The sequence below is a fragment of the Phyllostomus hastatus genome, unplaced genomic scaffold (assembly GCF_019186645.2).
Source record: "Phyllostomus hastatus isolate PE091 unplaced genomic scaffold, TTU_PhHast_1.1 phas_contig_16, whole genome shotgun sequence".
Taxonomy (NCBI): Eukaryota; Metazoa; Chordata; class Mammalia; order Chiroptera; family Phyllostomidae; genus Phyllostomus; species Phyllostomus hastatus.
The window spans coordinates 4349662-4369453 of NW_025333643.1; the positions used below are offsets into that span (position 1 = coordinate 4349662).

Genomic DNA, 19792 nt, shown 5'->3' on the forward strand with positions numbered 1-19792 from the left:
TGTTGGAGCATCCCTACCTACAAGAGTTGGTCATCTTAGCTGCAGGCTCCGGTCCCCATAGAGAAGGCCAACCTGGGGAATGTGTGCATGCCCTGGGAAAGCAGACCCCACGATTTGGATCCCTGACAGGCCTTTCTATTCTTGCTCTGAAAACACACACTTGAAACACAATGATGCGTGAGAGTGGCAGGAATCTAGGGCAGGGACAATGTGATTTCCTGCAAGAGCCCCTCCATTCCCCAAAGACTGAAAAGACAGAAAATAAAAATTTGAGGGAAAAAATTGAGTGGAAGCACTTCATACTTCAGAGAGAACACAGGGCTGACAGTGAAGACAAATAGATGTTTAGAAACTTTTAACAGACCACAGAATGCAAATTTCCAGGGGACAAAGAAGGCCAGCTGCTGTGTTGCTTCGAGTTCTTGATGAGAAACTTAATTACTAGATCCACAATAAAGGCACTTGGTTCCAAGTTCAAAGCCTTACCCTTGGGCTGCAGTGCTACAACTTGCCCTGCCCAACACCAGTAACATGGAGGCAAAATGGGGAGCGTCGCCAGTGTTCCTGGAGTCCTACTGTGTGCCAGTCCCAGGGTGGGGCTCCAAAAATAAGGACTAGAAGGGCTTTTGCTTTCATGTGTACACTTGCTTCACAGCTACCCCGTGTGGTAGATACTCTCACCCTAATGGTCAGGTGAAATCCCTCAGACCCAGAGTGATAAAGGGACAAGCTACATGGTCAATGGCAGTAGAGTGACTCAAATTTCCTTCCTTCAATACTAGATGCCACTGCACCGAAAACCCTTCTCTCTGGGTTGCCAAATAACAACCGTAGTATACGCCATGTCACTGTAAAGTCACACAGACTCTGCCAGAAATTGTCGTTCATTCACTCATTCAAAAAATATTTTCTGAGCTCACTGTTGTCAGGCAGAGTTCCAGGGGCTGGAGACCTAACAGCGAATATAGCAGGTCAATTCTCTGCCCTCATGAAGCTTTCGTTCTAGCCAGTAAAGGTGTTGATACAAAAGTGTCTGAGATGTTGGCAAGTGTCTCCGAGAAAACCAAAGTGGGTGAGGTGGACAGGATGTGTGGGTGGGATTAAGGGGGTATGACTTTAAACACACTGCTCAGGAAGCCCTCATTGCACATAGCCATTTACACCTTAACACAACTTTGATGGCTATCTCTCTTGACCTCACAGTGTAACTGTGAGGAAGGTAGTCCCTTCACTCCCAGGACCCCCACGGCAGAGCATTTTTTGCACGCTTTTTGGAGTTCTCCAGCCTCACTGGCTGGGGAGACAGAAGGAAAGGGTCACTAGGAATTCACCCACCCTCTGGCCCAACATTTAATCAGCCTTCATGTGGAATCCCTGTCACACAAATCCAGAGAGGCCAGGAGGGACCCTCAAAGTGAATCTTCCCTTGTTGAAGCCCCCAGGAGCTTTGTACCAGTCAGACACCCAGTGTCCCTTTAGAAATGTAAATGACCAGCAAATTTGTGTGTCTGAGCCCCTGATAAGTTATAGGGAAAGGGAGCTGGGCTGGGACTGGAATGGAGATCCTGGATCAGGAAGGGGCCACAGAGCTGCATTGAGCTCTTTATCACTCTGGTTGGGATTCGGCAGGGGCGGGGAAGATCCTATAGGGCAAGAAGGCACACTGGGGGCTGTTTTCCTTCTGTGGATTATTGCCTCTCTGCCCCTTGCTGATTGGCAAAGGCACCAGCCCTCCTACCCCAGACCCCAGACTTCACAAAACCCAATCACCTTTGCAGAGAAGTAAAACTCTGATGGTAACGTGCAACCTGCACAGATATTACTGTGGCCCTGGGACAGGGCTGGTTCTGCAGGCTGCAGGAGAGACAAGACCACTTGGATGTTCTGTCTAATGCCTGCAACATCAGCTATCTGCCCTCAGAAGTCCAAAAGGAAGGATGAGAAACTGATCTCACCTAGCTGTGGGATCCTAGGGAACAAGGAGGCCTTACTCATTCTATATACTGTGTGCTCATCCCACCACCTGAGACTACCTTCTTACCTGCAAAGACTGGATGGAACAGCCCAGAGAACTAACAGGGCTCAGAGGCAGAAGATCTGAATGTGTCCTGGAGGCACCCTCTGACCAGCCCTCTGACCTCCCAGGGGCTCATCTTCCCCAGATATCTACTTCCCATCTCTCCACCCAGAGTGGCCCCAGAATCAACCCTTTAGTCCCTTCCTAGTTGTGGGAGGCTTCAGCACTTCAACTTCCAGATCATCCCCAACCAAGACACTAGGGTTGTCTCACTCTAAGACCAGACAAATCACAGGCCTAGTGACATGTCTGGGAACTTTCCTTCCTGGTGCTATCTGAAATACAAATGGGAAACTGGGTCAAGATGATCACTCAGAAAATTAAAAACAAAACAAAACAAAACTGGACTTGATAAAAGAACACCACCAAAACACACAAAATCAAGCCCTTTATTGACCTCCTGATAAAATATTTCCAGTCCACGTCTCTCCTAGATGACTTTCCCTAACTTTAAGAACTCTGCCTCAGTTGTCTCAGGGGGACCACGGGGCTACCTGGAGTCCTCACACTATCCCAGGATGTTCTTTCAGCCCTGGCTGCATCGCAAACAGTAAGAGCTATGAAGACGTGGTTTTGATGTGATTTTTTTCTAATGCACATTAAAATAAATATATAATTATAAACTGAAAAAAAAGTTCCTCCACCACCTAGGTCATCAGACTTGACTTTCATAGCCATCTGATGGGGCAAGCAAATACAACCTGTGACCCTCATTCTACAGAAGTGGAGACTTGGCCCCAGAGAGGTGAGGTGCCTTGCTTGAGGCCACACCACCAGGAATGGGAGAGCAGGAATTGAAACCTGTGCGCTCCTGCTTCTCATGGTCGGGGGTATACACAAATGGGAACCATTGGAATTGGGTGGTGTGGATCTGTTTGTTTGTTTGTTTTTTTCCCTTAAGCCCTCACTTCTCTTTATGTAGGAATTCTCCCACCCAGAATTCAGCAACCCTAAGTTATAACAGGGTTACTAAATTACTGTGTGACCACAAGCAAGTGGGTCAGCCTCTCTGACCTGGATTTCTCTTTTGGCCAACTACACATTCTGAGTGGGGTACTGATATTCTACTGACCTGTTCACTGGCTGCCTTCCCTCAGCACACTGGGACAAACTTTATGTGACCCGCCAGCCTCCAGAGTTGGAGGAGCCATCAAGAGCCCCTCTCAGACTCAGCGTGACTGAACACCCCGCCACCAGCCTTTCAGCCCCTGGAGCAGATGGAGAGCAGGCTTAGGGCTCCTCGCACCTTCCTTTCCAGCCATGCTGGGCCCTTCCTGAGACACACTGCAGCTTCCATAAAACACCAGCTACATGGAGTCTTGTTTTGCTTTCCCTTTGGGGTCACTATCCTTACCTCTGCCCCAGACAATCAGCTATTACTGCTGCTTTTGGAGACACACATACACACAAACACATATACACATTTCCTGGCCATCACTGATACAGAATCAAAAATTAGTACAGCTCACAGATACAGGGAGTTGGAGGTTTTTAGACATTTTGCTAAAGCAACAGAACCTTTCTTCAAAAATCAAAATAGCTCTGGTTCTTATAGTCATTCAGCAATCACTTACTGAGCACTTACTGTGTACCAGGCACTAAGCTAGTGAGGGACTGGGGACACAGTGGTGGGCAAAGCACATACAGACTCTGCTTCTAAGCTGCCTTCTCAGTGAGGCCTCTCTGGCCATCCTGTTGGAAATTGCAATCCTTTCCCTCAGAACTCTCTCTTCACTGCCATACTTTGCCTCCATGGTCCCAGTCACCATCTAATGGACTGCATGTTTTACTGTTGAATTTTGTTTACTTCCTTCCCCAACTAGAATATAAACTCCATGGGGCAGGGATCACTGTTTTGTCCAGTGTTTATTGTTATATGCCCAATACCTAGATTGATCTTTAATACACAGTAGACACTCAGGAAATATCTGTAGAACAAATAAATATACTAAACAAATAAGCCATACATGTAATAATATGTATATATGCAAAATTATATAAATATTTCATTGCAAACATGATAAGTACTTTGGAAAATAAGTACAAAATACTGGGGGGTCCATGGCTGGTAATTCAGAAAGATTTGCTTGATAAAGTGATGTTTAAACTGAGTCCTAAAAGATAAATGGATGTTAGACAAGGTGGAAAGGGAAAGTCTGAGAAAGAAAGGAGTGTTCCCAGCAGACAAATAACTTGTGCAAAGGTCCTGAGGCAGAAAGGAGGCCAATATCTGGAATGAACTCAAAGATGGAGACAGTAACAGGAGATATAGCAAGAAGGCAGCTCATGAGGGACCTCAGAGACCTCCCGTTTGGATCTTATTCCAAAAACCACAGGGAATCCCAGAAAGGGTTTAAGCAAAGAGGTGATTGGCAGGTTTATATTTCAATAAATCACTCTGTGGCTTGTTGGGGAGTGGCCTAGAGGGGTCAAGAGCCATTTCTGGAAGACCAATTAAAAGACTACTGTAGTTGTCAAGTGGGAGATGGTGGTGGCCTGGACCAGGCTAGTGGCAGCAGAGGTAGAGAGCAACAATGACAGAGTGGAGGGTCAGGTCAGGGTTGGAGCCCATTGATTATCCCCTCAAAGGTGTCTGAGGGCCCTCCAGCTCAGAGGTCAGCAAACTCTTTCTAGAAAAGGCCAAACAACCAATATTTTAGGTCTGCAGGTGTGCAGGAGAGAGTTACTGTAGCACACCTGATGTTGCTCACCAGTAGAGCCTGCTTTCAGGATTACTCTTGACTGGTATCTGGGAACTTGCTAAGATCTTCCCTATGGTACTAAGTGATTTGGTTTTGTCTGCGTCGGGCACTGACTCTGATGTACCATCCCGCTTGGGTTGTTTGTACAGCAAAGTGATTTATAGCAAACACCTACTTTCCTTCTGAGAGTCTGAAATTCCAAGGACTGTGATCGATTGTGCAGGCAGAAAGTACCTGTGCAGTTAATAAAACACCCCCATTAAAAACCTGGACGCCGAGTCCCAAGCAGGCTCCTCTGGGCAGAAACACTGCCCACATGCTGCTACATTTTGCTGCTGGAAGTATAAGCAAGTTCTGTGCAGCCCCTCTCTGCAGGAGAATATGGGAACCCTGTGTGTGAATTCTTCCAGACTCTGCCTGAAGTAAAGTAAATAAACCACATCTGAGACTGTAACTACTTCTGAGTCCTGTGAGCTCTTCTAGTGAGTCACCAAGTGACTGTGTCTGTTTGGAGAGGGGCCCTGCAGAGAAGGGCTGGCCTGGGAGCTAAGGTCCAGAAGAAAGGAGATGGTAGGAAACTGGGATGATTGAGGCAGATACCCTGAATGGTGAACTCCTGGCTTCACCTTTGTTCTGAGTGTGGGTGGTATGTGTTTGTGTGTGCACATGTATGTATGTGTAGGGCTCTAAGGTCAAAAGTGAGGAAAGTTTGGGGAAACCAAACTTTCCTGATCACTAGAATTTCCTCTGAAGCTTTGTAATCATTAATGAAGCCCAGGTACCATCTCAGGGCCCTGAAACTGAATCTCCAGGAATGGGACCTGGAATCTGCATTTAAACATTTCCTGGTCTTCTGATGATCAGCCAGTTGTGGAAACTGAGTGATACTCAGGACCTTGACTGACATTGAAGACTAGGATAAGGAAGCCTGCGTGGAGAGGAAAGAATGGAAAATATGTCCTGGGTTAAGGTAGAATTTGTAGATCTAACAAAGATACATAGATCAGTGATTTTAGAAATATGTTTTCCAAAACTGCTTCTCCAATTGAGCCCATGCCATGAGAAGTTGGAATGGGCAAGATCAACAACAGTCAGGAGCTAATTTCCTTCTTCCTAGGGATTGTGTCTGCAATTCAGGATGCTGCTATCAGGGGCCTGGTGCTGCCCTGGACCTGGAGTTCCTTACAGCATAGCAAACCGAGACAGAAGTGAGCACACACTGCCACTCCATTGTGGGCCTTAATGCACAGTAATGAGGTACATCTGAGCTGTACTAACTAGCACTCCATGAACATTACCATCCAAGTTCTCCTAACAGGGGGTGTCTTGAAGCCACAGATTACAGACTCGAAATATTTTGCAAACCTCATGTTCTACTGAATGCAGATTCTGTACTCTACTGCATAATCTGTTTAATAGAAAAGTGGGTGCCTGCTCACCCACTCAAATATCTTTGAATATTTTCACACACTGGAATTACCTAGGGACCTTTAAAAGATACTGACAACTGAGACCCAGCCCCAGAGAGTTTAATTGGTCTGTGTTGTGCTCTGAGAAATGAGATTTTCCTTCCCAGGAGCTTCTAACAAGTAGCAGAGGTTGAGAACCCCAGGGCTGTAAGATGTTCTGCTTTCATCTCTTGTCTAATATACCCTGGGCATAGCACCAGGCACCTACCCACTTACAGAAACTCAGGCATAAGCATTTACTACTCACTTTTCAGAATAGGCAATACCTTACCTAAGGGTAACTGACAGGCCAGCCAGTTCTAACCAATTATTTCTTTCTGTGAGTCATCCCCACAAAGAAAATCAATTGCCAACAAAAACCCAGTTTCTCTCACTGATATGCGTAACATCTGAGGCCTGCGATCTTGATGGGGGTAAAGTATGTTTTTGTTTTCACTAACCTCTAACTGAAATTTAACATTTCCCTCAATTGTGACTGCCGGCAACAAACTGCAGTACTGTTAGCACTAGAAACCCCAGATGTTTTCCTCTAATGATATAGATGGCTTCAAATATCATTTACTCTTGAAATCATGGAAATTTCTGTGATTTGGACCTCTTGCTGGGTCTTGCTATTTAATGAACTGATAAAGAAGCACACATAGTATTACCATGCCATAAATTTGTCTTTTTTAATGCTTTCATGGTTGTATTTCCCTCTATTTAGTTTCCTATATACTCAATCTATGCATTGAAATCTATAATTCTGGGAAGTGGTCTACAGGCTTCTAACTGTTCAGCCAGCTGTTATGCCTCTGTGGTTAGCATCAGAGGCCTGCAGAAAGCTTCCCAGTGGTAGTAGGCAGCAGTGCATTGAGTAAACGACTCTTACCTGTGGGTCGGAGAGCCGGGAAAGATCAGGGTACAGGTAGAACTTGATGCCTTCAGAGGCCCCAGGCAATGTGACCCCTCGGATCAGGAGGATCAGAAGCATAATATAGGGGAAGGTCGCGGTGACATATACAACCTGCCCAAGAGAGGAGAGACTAGAATCAAGAAGGGGTGATGGCATGTGGGAATGTGGTAGGCCTCTAACTTCTGGTGGGGCAAAGGGCTTCCCTGCGTAGCAACAAGAAGTGAACTCCTAATACAGCCTAGTCTCCTGCCTCCTCCCTTACCACCATCCCCTCAAGGGTTGGGTCTTACTGTAAAGCTTGATATCACTGCTTTTCAACATTTTTTATCACAACCCACAGAAAGAAATACACATCTCATAACCCTGTACACACTGAGCTGAAAAGGGAAGTTCCACAAAACTATACTCACTCTATGTAGATACACTTAATATTTTCTTTTTTTCTTTTCTTTTCTTTTATTTAAATTGTTGTTGCAGTACAATTTTCTATCTTTTACTCCCATCCCAACCCACCCAACCCAACCCTCCCCTCCTCCCTCCCATTTCAATATTTTCTATCATACACTATTTCATTCTTTTCAGAAAGTCTGGTCATGATCCTCTAAATTCACACTATGATACACCAAGAGGCCATGATCCACATTCTTAAAAAGCACAGTTCTTAATGAAATGCAAGTGTTCATAGCCAAGGACAGGATGGGATAGGATAGGAAAGAGAAGAGGGAGAGGGAAGCTGTTTGGGGCAGGAGAGATGCAGTGTTTGCTTGCCAGTGTTTGCCTGGAATCCTTTCAGCCTGGTCTGCCTGGAGGCATGTAACTAAGGCCAATGAACCTGACAGGCTCCCTCAGCCCATGGATTCAGTGTAAGAATGAAGACAGTGAAAGAAACAAAATCTTCCCTGAGCTTCCTCACAAAAAGAAGGGCAGCTTAGAAGGGCAGGTCAATACCTCACAGACTATTAAAGTTCCTGTCCTTGGGGCTGTGTCACTTGATTACTTCCTCTCGGTGGGACCTGCCTGTTGTATCTGGTTAGATAAACAATTTGTCTACATTTGGGAGCTACAGAGACTTCTGAGACTCTGATGACCACTATGAACCCTCTCCCATTTCCCCCAAATGTGCACAGACACATATATGTGTACAAGTTTTGGGTCAATGCAGAGACTCTGATTCCCATAAAAAACTTGTGCTCTAAGGCCTACCATCTTAATTCCTCCAGTGCTGGTGTAGCCTCACACAGGGGTTTAGCCCCTCACACCATTCCATTTATTTATTTACTCACTTGTCTACCTACTCATTTACACACCAATAATACTCTTACATACCAAAGACAGAGCTAGACTCTAGCATGTACAAATAAGAATGAGTCACAGGATGGAAGTTTCTGCTTTAAAAGGCTTCTCCACTAATAGAAAGAATAGGTAGACATTCAGGTAGGCAGATAATTAATGCATTATGTAATCATTATGTAAAGGATGTGAAGCACAGAGGTGTGTAAAGGATGGTAGAGCACAGAGAAGGGAGTAGCTAACTATAGGGGCAGTCAAGGAGGGCTTCTCCAAGGAGGTGGCCTCAGTGTTGGCCCATAAAGGATGACTAAGAGTTCAGAACATCGGAAATGAGGACAGAAGGAGGAAGAGAACAAAATCCCATTACATTCCAAGTGCTTAATATATAACAATAGAAATGGCTACACTTATACAGCATTTCTTCTTGGACTTTTTTCTTTTAGCATTCATTTTATTTTTATGTAAATTAACATCCTACAAAAATTGAAATAGAAACACTATATATAGTATCACACATAACATTGGAGGGACTGAAGGGACAAAAGGACTATAAAACAACCTACTCCTGTTTCTTCGCACTTAAACTACAAACTGAAATGTAAGATACTATACTTTATATAAATACAAACATAAGTCATTTGGTTGCTAAGTGACAAGACAGTGACATGAAGCCAGTCCTCAAAAATAGGAAATAAGAGCCAGTAGGGTGCGGCATCATTGGATCCAGCTGATACAGGCTGTAGGCTAGATTATTTCATCCAGACACTGTCCCTAACCTACAATGATGGCACCATCCTCAGCCCACCCAGAGCTCCACCCTACTAACTACAGCACCCATTTCCAAATCCACCATCAGATCCATCGACATGTCATGTAATCAGTGCAAAAAAGCTCCTGTTGTCATACACAATGGAATTCAGAAAAGGTGACTGTAAGTCAAATACATGATAAGAGGCCAATGGCTGATATTAATAATTAGAGGCCAGCAGACAATAGGATTGTTGGTTTCTACCCAGAGGACTAACATGCTATAAAATCTGTTCCCCTTACCTTCGTAGGCACAGTCTATCATAGATCTTAAGAATTTCATGTAAATCCTAATTCTCTTCCTTCAAAGTGAATCCCCCCAATTAACCATCTTACATCTACAAAAAGTCAGGCTAAAAGTATATTGCTTTTACTGAATAATTTCCACTTTCATGCCTGTTATATGGCAAAAGATTAATTATCCAGACCTCCCAGGACCTGATTAATGATATTTCTAGAGCTTGGCTATCTTAAACCCTAATGCTCACAAATCTAAGGAAAAGAACATTAGTTACCATGTAGAATGTAAGAACAACTGAAAATCATAGAAATTTGTCTTTTGTCTATGGCAGGGGTGTCAAACTCATTTTCACTGGGGGCCACATCAGCCTCATGGTTGCCTTCAAAGGGCCAAATGTAATTTTAGGACTGTATAAATGTAACTACTCCTTAACTAGGGGCAAGGAGCTTGGCGCTGCCACCGGATAGAAACAAGGTGCCAGGCCAGATGAAACAAGGTAGAGCGGGACCTTGTGTTTGCCATCTGTGGTCTACAGGATCACCTTCATGTGACTAAACTTGTTGGCCATTATCTGACCAGTCTGTCTGTTAAAAGATTTTGTTTATTTAATTTTTAGAGAGAGGGGAAGAGAGGAAGAAAGAGATAGAGAAAAACACTGATGTGCTAGAGGAACATTAATCAGTTGCCTGCCCCACACCCCCAACTGGTGACCTGGCCCATAATTCAGGCATGTGCCCTGACCTGAAAATCTAAAGGGCAGCCTTTCTGTTTGCGGGATGATGCCCAACCCACTGAGCCACACTAGTCAGGGCTGACCAGTCTGTTTTGAGTGGACTGGGCCACTGGGGTGTCATTAAAGGGTCACTTTTAAATGACCAGTAACATATATTGCAGATTTTTCATCAGTGACCACAGTGGCATGGTTTTATTAAATCACTGCTGGTGATTTTGAAGCAGTTCCATTGTTTAGACTTCTAACTGGATTCTCTGCTTTTATGTTACATTTGGAGGGTTAAACTTCCCCCACTGGTATCCACACCTTAATTTTTATAAGCCTTTTATAAAATCATAAGGGAAATAAAATATGCAGATGAATTGCCCAAAGACCACAGTGCAGGTAACAAGTTAGGCTGCCAAAGAGAACCACTGGCTGGCAGGCATTAGCTAGAAAAATTCCTTTGTAAGCTGAAGTTTGAGAGTCTTGAGTCAGGGTACGAAAGGTGGTTTAGGGGCATCATTATGTAATGCACACAAGTGGAGAGGGATATGAAAGTTAAAAATGCAATGCTGAGGACAGTCTGGATCTGTCGTTGATCTCAGCTCTCCTAAAAGCCCCTCTGACATGTTTCTACTCCCAGCCATACCAGACACTTGGGCGTCATCTTTGATTTTTCCTGAGAACAACTATAGGCTATCCAAACAATATAGATCTTCTTTCTCATCAAGAGATTGCACATAAATCACATGTATGCTGTCATAGCCCTCCTGGGTTCATCGCAGACATCACTAATTGATCACAATACTCTTTGCAGCTAAGCCTGGATACAGCCTCAGACCCTCCACACAGGACTCCACACAGTCCCCATAATCAGTTGAGAAGAAGCCCACTTTTGGCTACTCTTGAGCTTGTCCACTTTTCAAGTATGCATTCAGTCTCCTTCAGGTCCTTTGTCCCTGTCCTCAGAATGGTAAGACCAAGGTGTGTGCTCAAAGAACTGCTGAGTGTGTGGTGCATGACACCCACAGAAGTATTATGGAAGCAGAAAAGGAGACCAGAGAGGCAGGCTGGAAGGGTCGATATTGAAGGGTTTCAGCTTTCTAACAGCAGGTTGAAGCTGAGTCTCCAAGAATAAGTAGAATAGGAGAGGCCAAGTCAGGCAGGGAAGATGTGGAACTAGCCAAGGATGTGGAAAAGGGCACAGAATCTTACCCCCTGGAATGTCTAACAACCTCCAGGTTGTCCTCCAGGTACTCAAGCTGGAGATAGCCTCATCTCTTTCCTCAGGTTCTTCCACATTCAACTAGTGGTATCAAGTGCTGCCAACTTGATCTCCAACTATATTCTGAAATTACACCCCTTCTTCATCCCCATCATCAGTACCCTCCATCACCTTTTTTCTCCATCACGGGACAGGCCTACACTGTCTATAATATGTCCCAGGTTTCAAACACATGAATCTGGCAAATGTATTCCTGCTCCTCTGAGTCCTCCCCTCACCCCCAGCACCACATTCAAGGTTGTGAGATACAGTGCAAAGAATTGGCCTTTGAGTCAGACGACCCTGGGTTCCAATCCTGGCTCTGCTGTGACTTGCTGTATGGCTTCACCAGTTGTCACCCTTCCCCACCCACTCTGTTCTCCACTGTGTCAGGTTCCTCGAGTTGGGGAGCATGTCAGGTTCCTTCAGGCCTCCTTGCCTTTTCATATCTACCTTTGTCCAAAACATTCACAAGCTCCTGGCCCACCCACATTAGTCCTGGTGTGTCCCGATCCTCACAAGTATGAGGATTCCTTATAGTCCGGGTCCGTGCCTTCCACTTGTCATATCACTGATCTATCTACGTTACCTGTCAGGCAGCCAAGGCCCAGTGCAGTCAGTCGGCAGGATCTTGGTCTGATCCTCTTAGCCTGTCAATATAAACCATGCCATCTACCCAAATGTTGAGAGACTAAAGCGCCACGTCCTCCCTGACCTTATCCCACATTTACGCCGTCATTTCAGCATCCCCCCAGCACTATAGCTGTTTTCTGTCAGCTGTTTTATTGCCTTGTAAGACCAAGATTTCTAACATGTAAGTTCTACAGGGAAAGGGAGTTTTGTCTTTTACTTTGCAGCTATAAGGACAGTAAATGATACATAAAATGTGTTTCATAAGTCTTTGTAAAGAAGGAACAGACTGATAGTGACCAGGGCAGGGGAGGGGGGAACGGGGAAAGAAGGGGAAGGATCTGGTCAAGGAACAGGTATAAATGACCCATGGACATGGACAACAGGGTGGGGGTTGACTGTGGGAGTGGGGCAGGTGGGTGTGGTGGGGCAGGGGAGAGCAACAGGGGAAAATTGGGACAAATGTAATAAAACAACAATAAAAAAAATAAAATAAAAAAAAGGATAAACAAATAAAGCTAAGACCTGGAACTCTGAGGTTTCTTAGAAGGCAGGTCTTCAGAACACTACTTTGAATTCTGTCCATATGAAATGCTGGATCCACATAAAATGAGATTTGGAAAATTAAATCAGATTTGAAGAGAGGTGTTTATAAGGAAATCACAAAGAAACTTGGTTTAAAATAAAAGACCAGTTCAGATACAGAGGGCAAGGAAGTTCAGCAATAAGGTGCTTCCCAGCAAAGTTCAGTGTTGCTTTCAAGATGTCTGAGTCCCCCAGATTTGTCTGGAAGAGCCAAGCAGGGCTCAGGCATTATGCTAAATTATACAGTGTTTGGTGATGGGCACAATAAGGTCACTAACAAGGTACCCTGAAGCCTGGCTGTTCCTGGCTGCTGCCAGTGGTGGCTCATACCCAGGTGGGCGTGGGGAAAGGAGGGTTTAATCTGTCAGGCCTCTCAGGCCCCTGAAATGAGACTCCAGTCCTAAACACACCCCTAGGTTAGGAGAGTTTTTTACTATTGTTTAATTTCCTTTTAGCAGGTCAAGTCCTCCTGAATATAAAGGTTAACACAATTGGTGGTAATTACACTGTATCCTGTTTTAATTAACTCTAATTGCTCATTTGCATACCAATACTGGAATTGTGGGGTGTTTTCCCCCTACGTCCAGGACACAGCTGTTTGTTTCATAGCAGGGAGTTTGGTCCTTGGGAATGCCACAAAACTTGCTGGAGGGTTGCCCCTCCCTAAGTTTTCCAGGATAATGGGGTCAAATGGAAATCTGAGTGTTATTCAAAAGGCATCAGGAAAGTGGGGTGGTGTGGGGGCAAGACCCAGTGCCACAGGGTTAGAAGATCCAATGTGCTGCAGTTTGGGCAAGTTCCACACCCTCTTTAGGCTGGCATTTTACCATTTACAAAGAGGCAGGAGAAAGCTAATCCCGACTTCAGTCCCTCTTGCACCACTTTCCCAATTCTTTTTTTAGGTGGGGGATGAGGAGGGGACTTACATGAATCACTTTTATATTATTTACTTAGTATTTTTATAAATCAATATACTCTTTTACATTAAGTACATATATGTAATAAAACTATGACCACCATAAACAGAAAAGTATTTTCTATTAGCTTAAATAGAAGGTAAATGCAAAAATAAATGTAATAAAAATAAAATGATTAAATTTTAGCTAAAGGCTATGAGTCTACTCTCTTTGCTCTTTGTTCAACAGCAAGATTATGTGGAAAAAAAGGAGCCACATACTAAACCTGACAAGTTCAGGGGAGGCCTGTGCAGCGGTTTTACAAACTCAAGAGATCTAAAGTAACTACCCAGGGTAGTCTGAAATTAAAAACTTCTTAACTAAAAGCAGGTCATGGTGGGCAGTCATGTCCTAGGTCAGTATTTTTTGCTAACAAACGTCAATCTTTACCTTAAATAAGCCTGTCTGTTGTTTTTTTGGTATCTATGATAATATACCTTCGGAATGCCAAATTTCCTTTTTCTGGATGCGCCCTTCAAGGCACGGGCACCACACCAAGAGGAGAACACAAATCCCCTCATTGTTATGGTTATCATGTTAATTATTGAGTGTTACTATCCTGAACCCACCTATGTAAAAGATGTGTCTATCATTTTACTTTTTATCCAATCCCAGAGGTTGCCTGCCCGCCTCCCGCTTTGCCTCTTCTTTTGATTGTAATGTATAAGATAAGGTGCAAAACTGCCCTTCTCTGGAGCATTATCTCAACTCCTTGGCAACTGTCATCAGTTTGACTCAGAGAAACTCACAAAAATTCTCTACAGGTCTGAATGTTTCTCACGTTGACAAGTAGCAGGAGTCAGAAAGGCATTAAACAATAAGCCAGCAACCACTGTACATTTTCTCTTCAGAGACATTAAAAAGGGAATATTATTTTATCATGTGATTCGATGTTTTTAAATCTGAGTACACTAAAATCTTGTGGATCATTAGTAAAAAGAACATTTCCCATATTTGTGGGAGAGACTAGACGGATCCCTGAGGTCCTTCCCAGAATCCACAGTGTTTTCTAGAAGGACCCCCATTGTCAACCACAACCCTTTTCAAAATGCCAGGACTTCTTAACCCCTTTTATTTCTTTGTCACCATCCACCCAGCCCCTCCTATCAGTTTGTTCTCTGTCTCGGTAAGTTTGTTTCTGTTCATTTGTGTTGAGTTTTTGGATTACACATGTAAGTGAAATCATGTAGTATTTGTGTTTCTCTGTCTGACTTGTTTCACTTAGCATAATACTCTCTAGGTCCATCATGTTGTTGTAAATGGCAAGATTTCATCCTTTTCTATGTCTGAGTAATATTCTGGTGTGTGTGTGTATGTGTGTGTGTGTGTGTGTGACATCTTCTTTATCCATTCATCTACTGATGAACACCTAGGTTGCTTCCATTGCTGATGGCCAGTTACAAAATAAGTCATGAGGATATAAAGTACAACACATAGAATATAGTTAATAATATCGTAATAACTATCTATGGTATCACATGGATACTAGACCTATAGTGGTGATCACTTTGTAAGGTATATCTATGTCTATTCACTATGTTGTATACCTGAAATGAATATAATATTGTATGTCCACTATAATGTAAAAATAAACTTTAAAAAATTGTTAAGAGGCACATCACATAAATGTTAAGTGTTGTTATTATAAAAAAATAGTTGTTCGGGGGCACATGAGGGAACTTTTTGGAGATGATGGATGTTTATTATCTTGATTGTGGTGATAGTCTCAGGGGTGTATGAATATGTTCAAACCCATCAAACTGCATACATTAAATATGTACAGTTTTTTGTATATCAATTATACCTCAATAAAACTGTAAAAAAAAAAAAAAAAAAAGACCAGGCCTCTGTGGAGCTATCCAAGGTCCTGACAATGATTTAGGCCGAGCCTTCAGTGATCCAGCTACCCAGAGCCTTGGAAAATGCTGCTATTAATTGAGCACCTAATGAGTACATGTGTCATATAGTTCCTCTAACTAATCTTTGTATCATTGAGTATGTTCTGTGCCCATTTTTCAGACAAAACAAAAAAAAATAAGGACTACAGATTGAAGTGGCTTGCTCCAGGTCACAGAGCTATAAGTGATCCAAAGTCTGCTCTTTCCACTACACATGCTGTGCTTTCTACTGCAACCTGGCCCACGACTGCCTTCCTGTTTTCTTCTCTCTCTGTCCTCAAGGGTTCAGCTTGCCTGAATTTTGACAGTAACCCATCATTGTCCACTAACCCCAACCTCAAAAACACTGCATTAGCCCCACTCTCTCCCACTTCTCTTCCAGCCAGGCTTGCCTCTGTGTCTGGAGTACACCTGTCCATTCCATATGGTTGGAAAGCATGGTACTGAACATCTAATCCTTAGAAAATCACTCTTTTGAATAACAATGGATTTTCCATGCTTTGGTTTCTGAGAGAGCACTACCTGAATTCCCAGACAAGAACATTATAGCAGGCACCAAATAGTCTGGCATAACCTTCACTAAAATATCACTGACCTCTGGGAACAAGATGCTAGAGGAGTGTGAATCTGAAGAAGGAAGATCCCCATGGATGAATCTTGCCTCTTCACCATTGCTATCACCTTTAAAGGTACTGTGCATAGATCATTCTATCTGTTTTAAGCAACCAAATTCCAATTGGTAGATTAAGTCATGTTTTTTATAAGAAAATAATGAAGATATTCATTATTCAAGGAAGTAATGGTATTTTAGCAATGCAGCAATATCTCCATTGGGAGTTAAAGTTATAATTTTTGTATAATGACAAGCAGTTTGTCATTAGCTATGAAAGTGAGTCCATGTGTGTAGCCTAAAGGAATATACTGAAACACAAGCCCACCTTGGGATCCATGTCTCATGGCATCATTCCTTGCTGAGTTGAGAAAAGAGGAAGGGCGATCCGAGACAGGATTACAGTTGGGAGGCAGCAAAGCTAAGTGACACGACCAGGTTCTAGTCCCCATTCTATCACAGCAATGGAGACCATGAGCCCTTCCCAAAGATCTGCTCTCCTCCCTTCTACAGCAACAAAACCCCGAATCTTTTTTTTTAAAGTAGTTCCATCTTTATTTTTTTAAGATTTTATTTATTTATTTTTAGAGAGGAAAGGGAGGGAGATAGAGACAGAGAGAGAGAAACATCAATGTGCAGTTGCTGGGGGTCATGGCCTGCAACCCAGGCATGTACCCTGACTGGGAATCGAACCTGCGACACTTTGGTTCGCAGCCCATGCTCAATCCACTGAGCTACGCCAGCCAGGGCAAAACCCTGAATCTTAAAGACAGTATCTCTCAACCTCCCTTACAGCTAGGTGTGGTCATGTGACAATGTTCTGGCCAATGAGACACAAATGAAGGTGCTATGTACAACTTCTAGATGGTATCATTAAAGGGAAGGGCTGCATCCTCTCTTTTCCTTCTTGACCTTCTCATGGGCTGGAATGAAGACTAAGTAGTGACTCATTTTAGACCATGAAAACAAGGACAACACCTAAGATAAGGCAGACAGGTTATGCCTGGACTGTTATGGGAGAAAGAAATAAACTACCTTGCTTCTGCTGCTACTCTTTTAGGTCCCCGTCCTAATGAGTCAAACATGTAAATTAAATATCTAACCACCCATAGCTTTTGTGATCTTTGGTAGGTCCTGTTTCCACTCTAATTTGTACCATCTTTTGTTAAGTGAAGACACTAACCCAGATGACCCATACTATTCCTTTCTACTCAGACATGAAGTGAAGATTCTGAAAATCCCGAAGGCAGACTCTTGAGGATGACCATCCTCTACACCTGAAGTCAACCAGGAATGGCAACAGAGTCAGGAAGTCTTTGGAAAGGTCTAACCAGTAAAATTAAATGAGCAGTTAGAACATACCAGCCAAAGAGATCACCATTTCTTGGTGAGCCATAGTGTTAAACTTCTCTGTCACACTAGCAAATGAGCCTGACAGGGTGACAGCCAATTTGTTGGGGATCCCATCATCAAGTACATGGGTTAGAAGGCCTCTGAGACCTTTCAGAGTCTCCATATACCTCCCATGTGAAATGAGGACAATGCCTATCTCAAAGGTGGATGTGAAGATTAGAGATCACCATGCAAAGCACCTGACACAGACACTGCTCAATAATCGAAAGGACTCTGATTGCCTTTGTTGCCTATCATTGGGTCAATAAGCAGTATTCCTTCAGCCTGGTGAGTGAGATGGTCAGCAGAGAACAGCATATCTGGGGGTTCAAGAATGCAAACAGAGAGGCTGGAGTAAGCACTGCTTCAGCTATGAGGGTGGGCAGAGGACTGACTCCTGAAACTCCTTATGGCATTCTCTTACAGACAGTGGGAGTGGCTGGCAATGTGGTAGCAACCAAAGGCTGGTATAAAGAGGTAGTAATTCATTGGCTGGGAAAAAACTGGGTAAATACAGCACAGAGGTAAGAAAAACATCAGGACAGAAGGAACATGTACACAGCCATCCAGAGGAGCTACAGCTGCCAGGCTCTGGAATGAGGGCCAGAGAACAATAGGAGTAAGTCTATGTGGCAATTACAAACAAGAATCCTTTGGACTCTCAACTCCATCCAACGACTGTGGCATCTAAGGGGCAGGGTATAGATAGTACTTAGATGAAGTGGGAAAAATTATAGTGGCATGAAACTAGGCAAGAATGAATTCCAATCTAAAAAGGTAAAAGGGACTTTTCAAAACTTGAGTTGGAGGGAAGGATGGACCCATCTGTGTTATCACAGACACATACATGACAGGAATAAAGCCTGCCCTATAAGAGGGGAGGTGACTTTTGGAAGAAGCCAAGGATAGTGAGCATCACCAACCTTCCTGGAGTGAAGCTCCAGGAACCCAGCAAAGGAGTTTGGGGGCTCCCTGTTGAGGGGTATGTAGTTGCTGGGGGCTCAAGTGCAGCTCACAGTGGAAAAATTGCTGAGAATTATCAGATACCTATCTCAAAATGCCACTCCCAGTCATGGCAGGCCACAAGGGAAGGATTAGATCAATGAGGCATCTTCAGGACCTGGAGCATTGTGGGCAAGAAACCAAACATCATAGGAGCCCAAGGAATGGTGTTCCTCTTTCTTTCTTCAAATGGTTGGGCCATAAAGATCATCTACACCCATGGCCTGTTCCAACCTTGAGATCCCACAACTTTACTATTTAGTAATCAAGGACACCCTGGTTGGAAGCAGAAAGCAAAGAAGGAAAAGTGCTCAGTTCAGGAGAAATGGAAGATCAAGATGTACCTGATTAGAATGGGACTAATATTTATTGTTGGGCCTAGATGCTTTATTCTCATGTTATTCAGTTCTACAATATGGAGACTGTTATCATTTCCATTTCATAGAACTGAAACTGAGGCACCCAGAAGTTGCATATTTGGCCCATGGTTGCGTAGCTCAAAGAAAGGCAGGATTCAAGTTCGGATCCATTCAACTCCAAAACCAGCACTCAACCACTACACAGCCCCATCGGGAATTCAAGCTTTATCTCATAACACATCTTCCTGTGATTCCTAAACAAACCTAGCACTTTTCTGCACACAAGCCTTTGCTTTTATCATTTCCTTCACCTGCAAGGTTCTTTGTCCTTTGTCTACTTCCCAAATCTTGGCAACCTTCAAGACCAGTTCAAATACCATGTCTTCCAGGACTCAGCACTAGGTCATCCAGGCCAGATAATACACTGCTTCTATAACCTACAATTCATTGAGCAGTAGGGCATACAGATATAGAGAATGGCCTTGACTTAAGAAAAACCAAGTTTGAATCCAGCTTCTGTCATTTTCTACAGTATGTGACTGACTTTTGGCAAGTTATTATATTTCTAGATTTTGGTATTTTCTTCTGTACAATGGAAATAACACAGCAAATTAATGCAATCCCTTTGAGTCTTGGGTACTTACATGTATAAACTGTGGATAACAGTTCTCACCTCTCATGGTAAATGTGAGAATTAAATGAGCCAATGTTTATACAACACTAGGTATAACGACTTGACACATCAGCCCTTAGTAACCAGCTCCCCTTCCTCCTTTTACATGACCCTTCTTTTATTCCACCTTCTCCTACACCTGCCTCTTCCCCCCAGTTGAGATCTATTGGAGGGTAAGACCCTTACTCATTTATGCAGGCTCCGAATCCATTTTCCAAAGTCCTACA

At 43.5% G+C, this 19792-nt stretch overlaps 1 protein-coding gene across 1 annotated transcript in view; it reads right to left on the bottom strand.

Moving 5' to 3' along the window:
* The window catches only part of SLC6A11 (solute carrier family 6 member 11), a 133761-nt gene that overhangs the window by 57762 nt on the left and 56207 nt on the right, over positions 1–19792 (bottom strand). The window contains exon 6 of the mRNA XM_045832397.1: positions 7120–7254. Coding sequence (XP_045688353.1) covers positions 7120–7254 — 135 coding nt within the window. The remainder of the gene's footprint in view (positions 1–7119; positions 7255–19792) is intronic.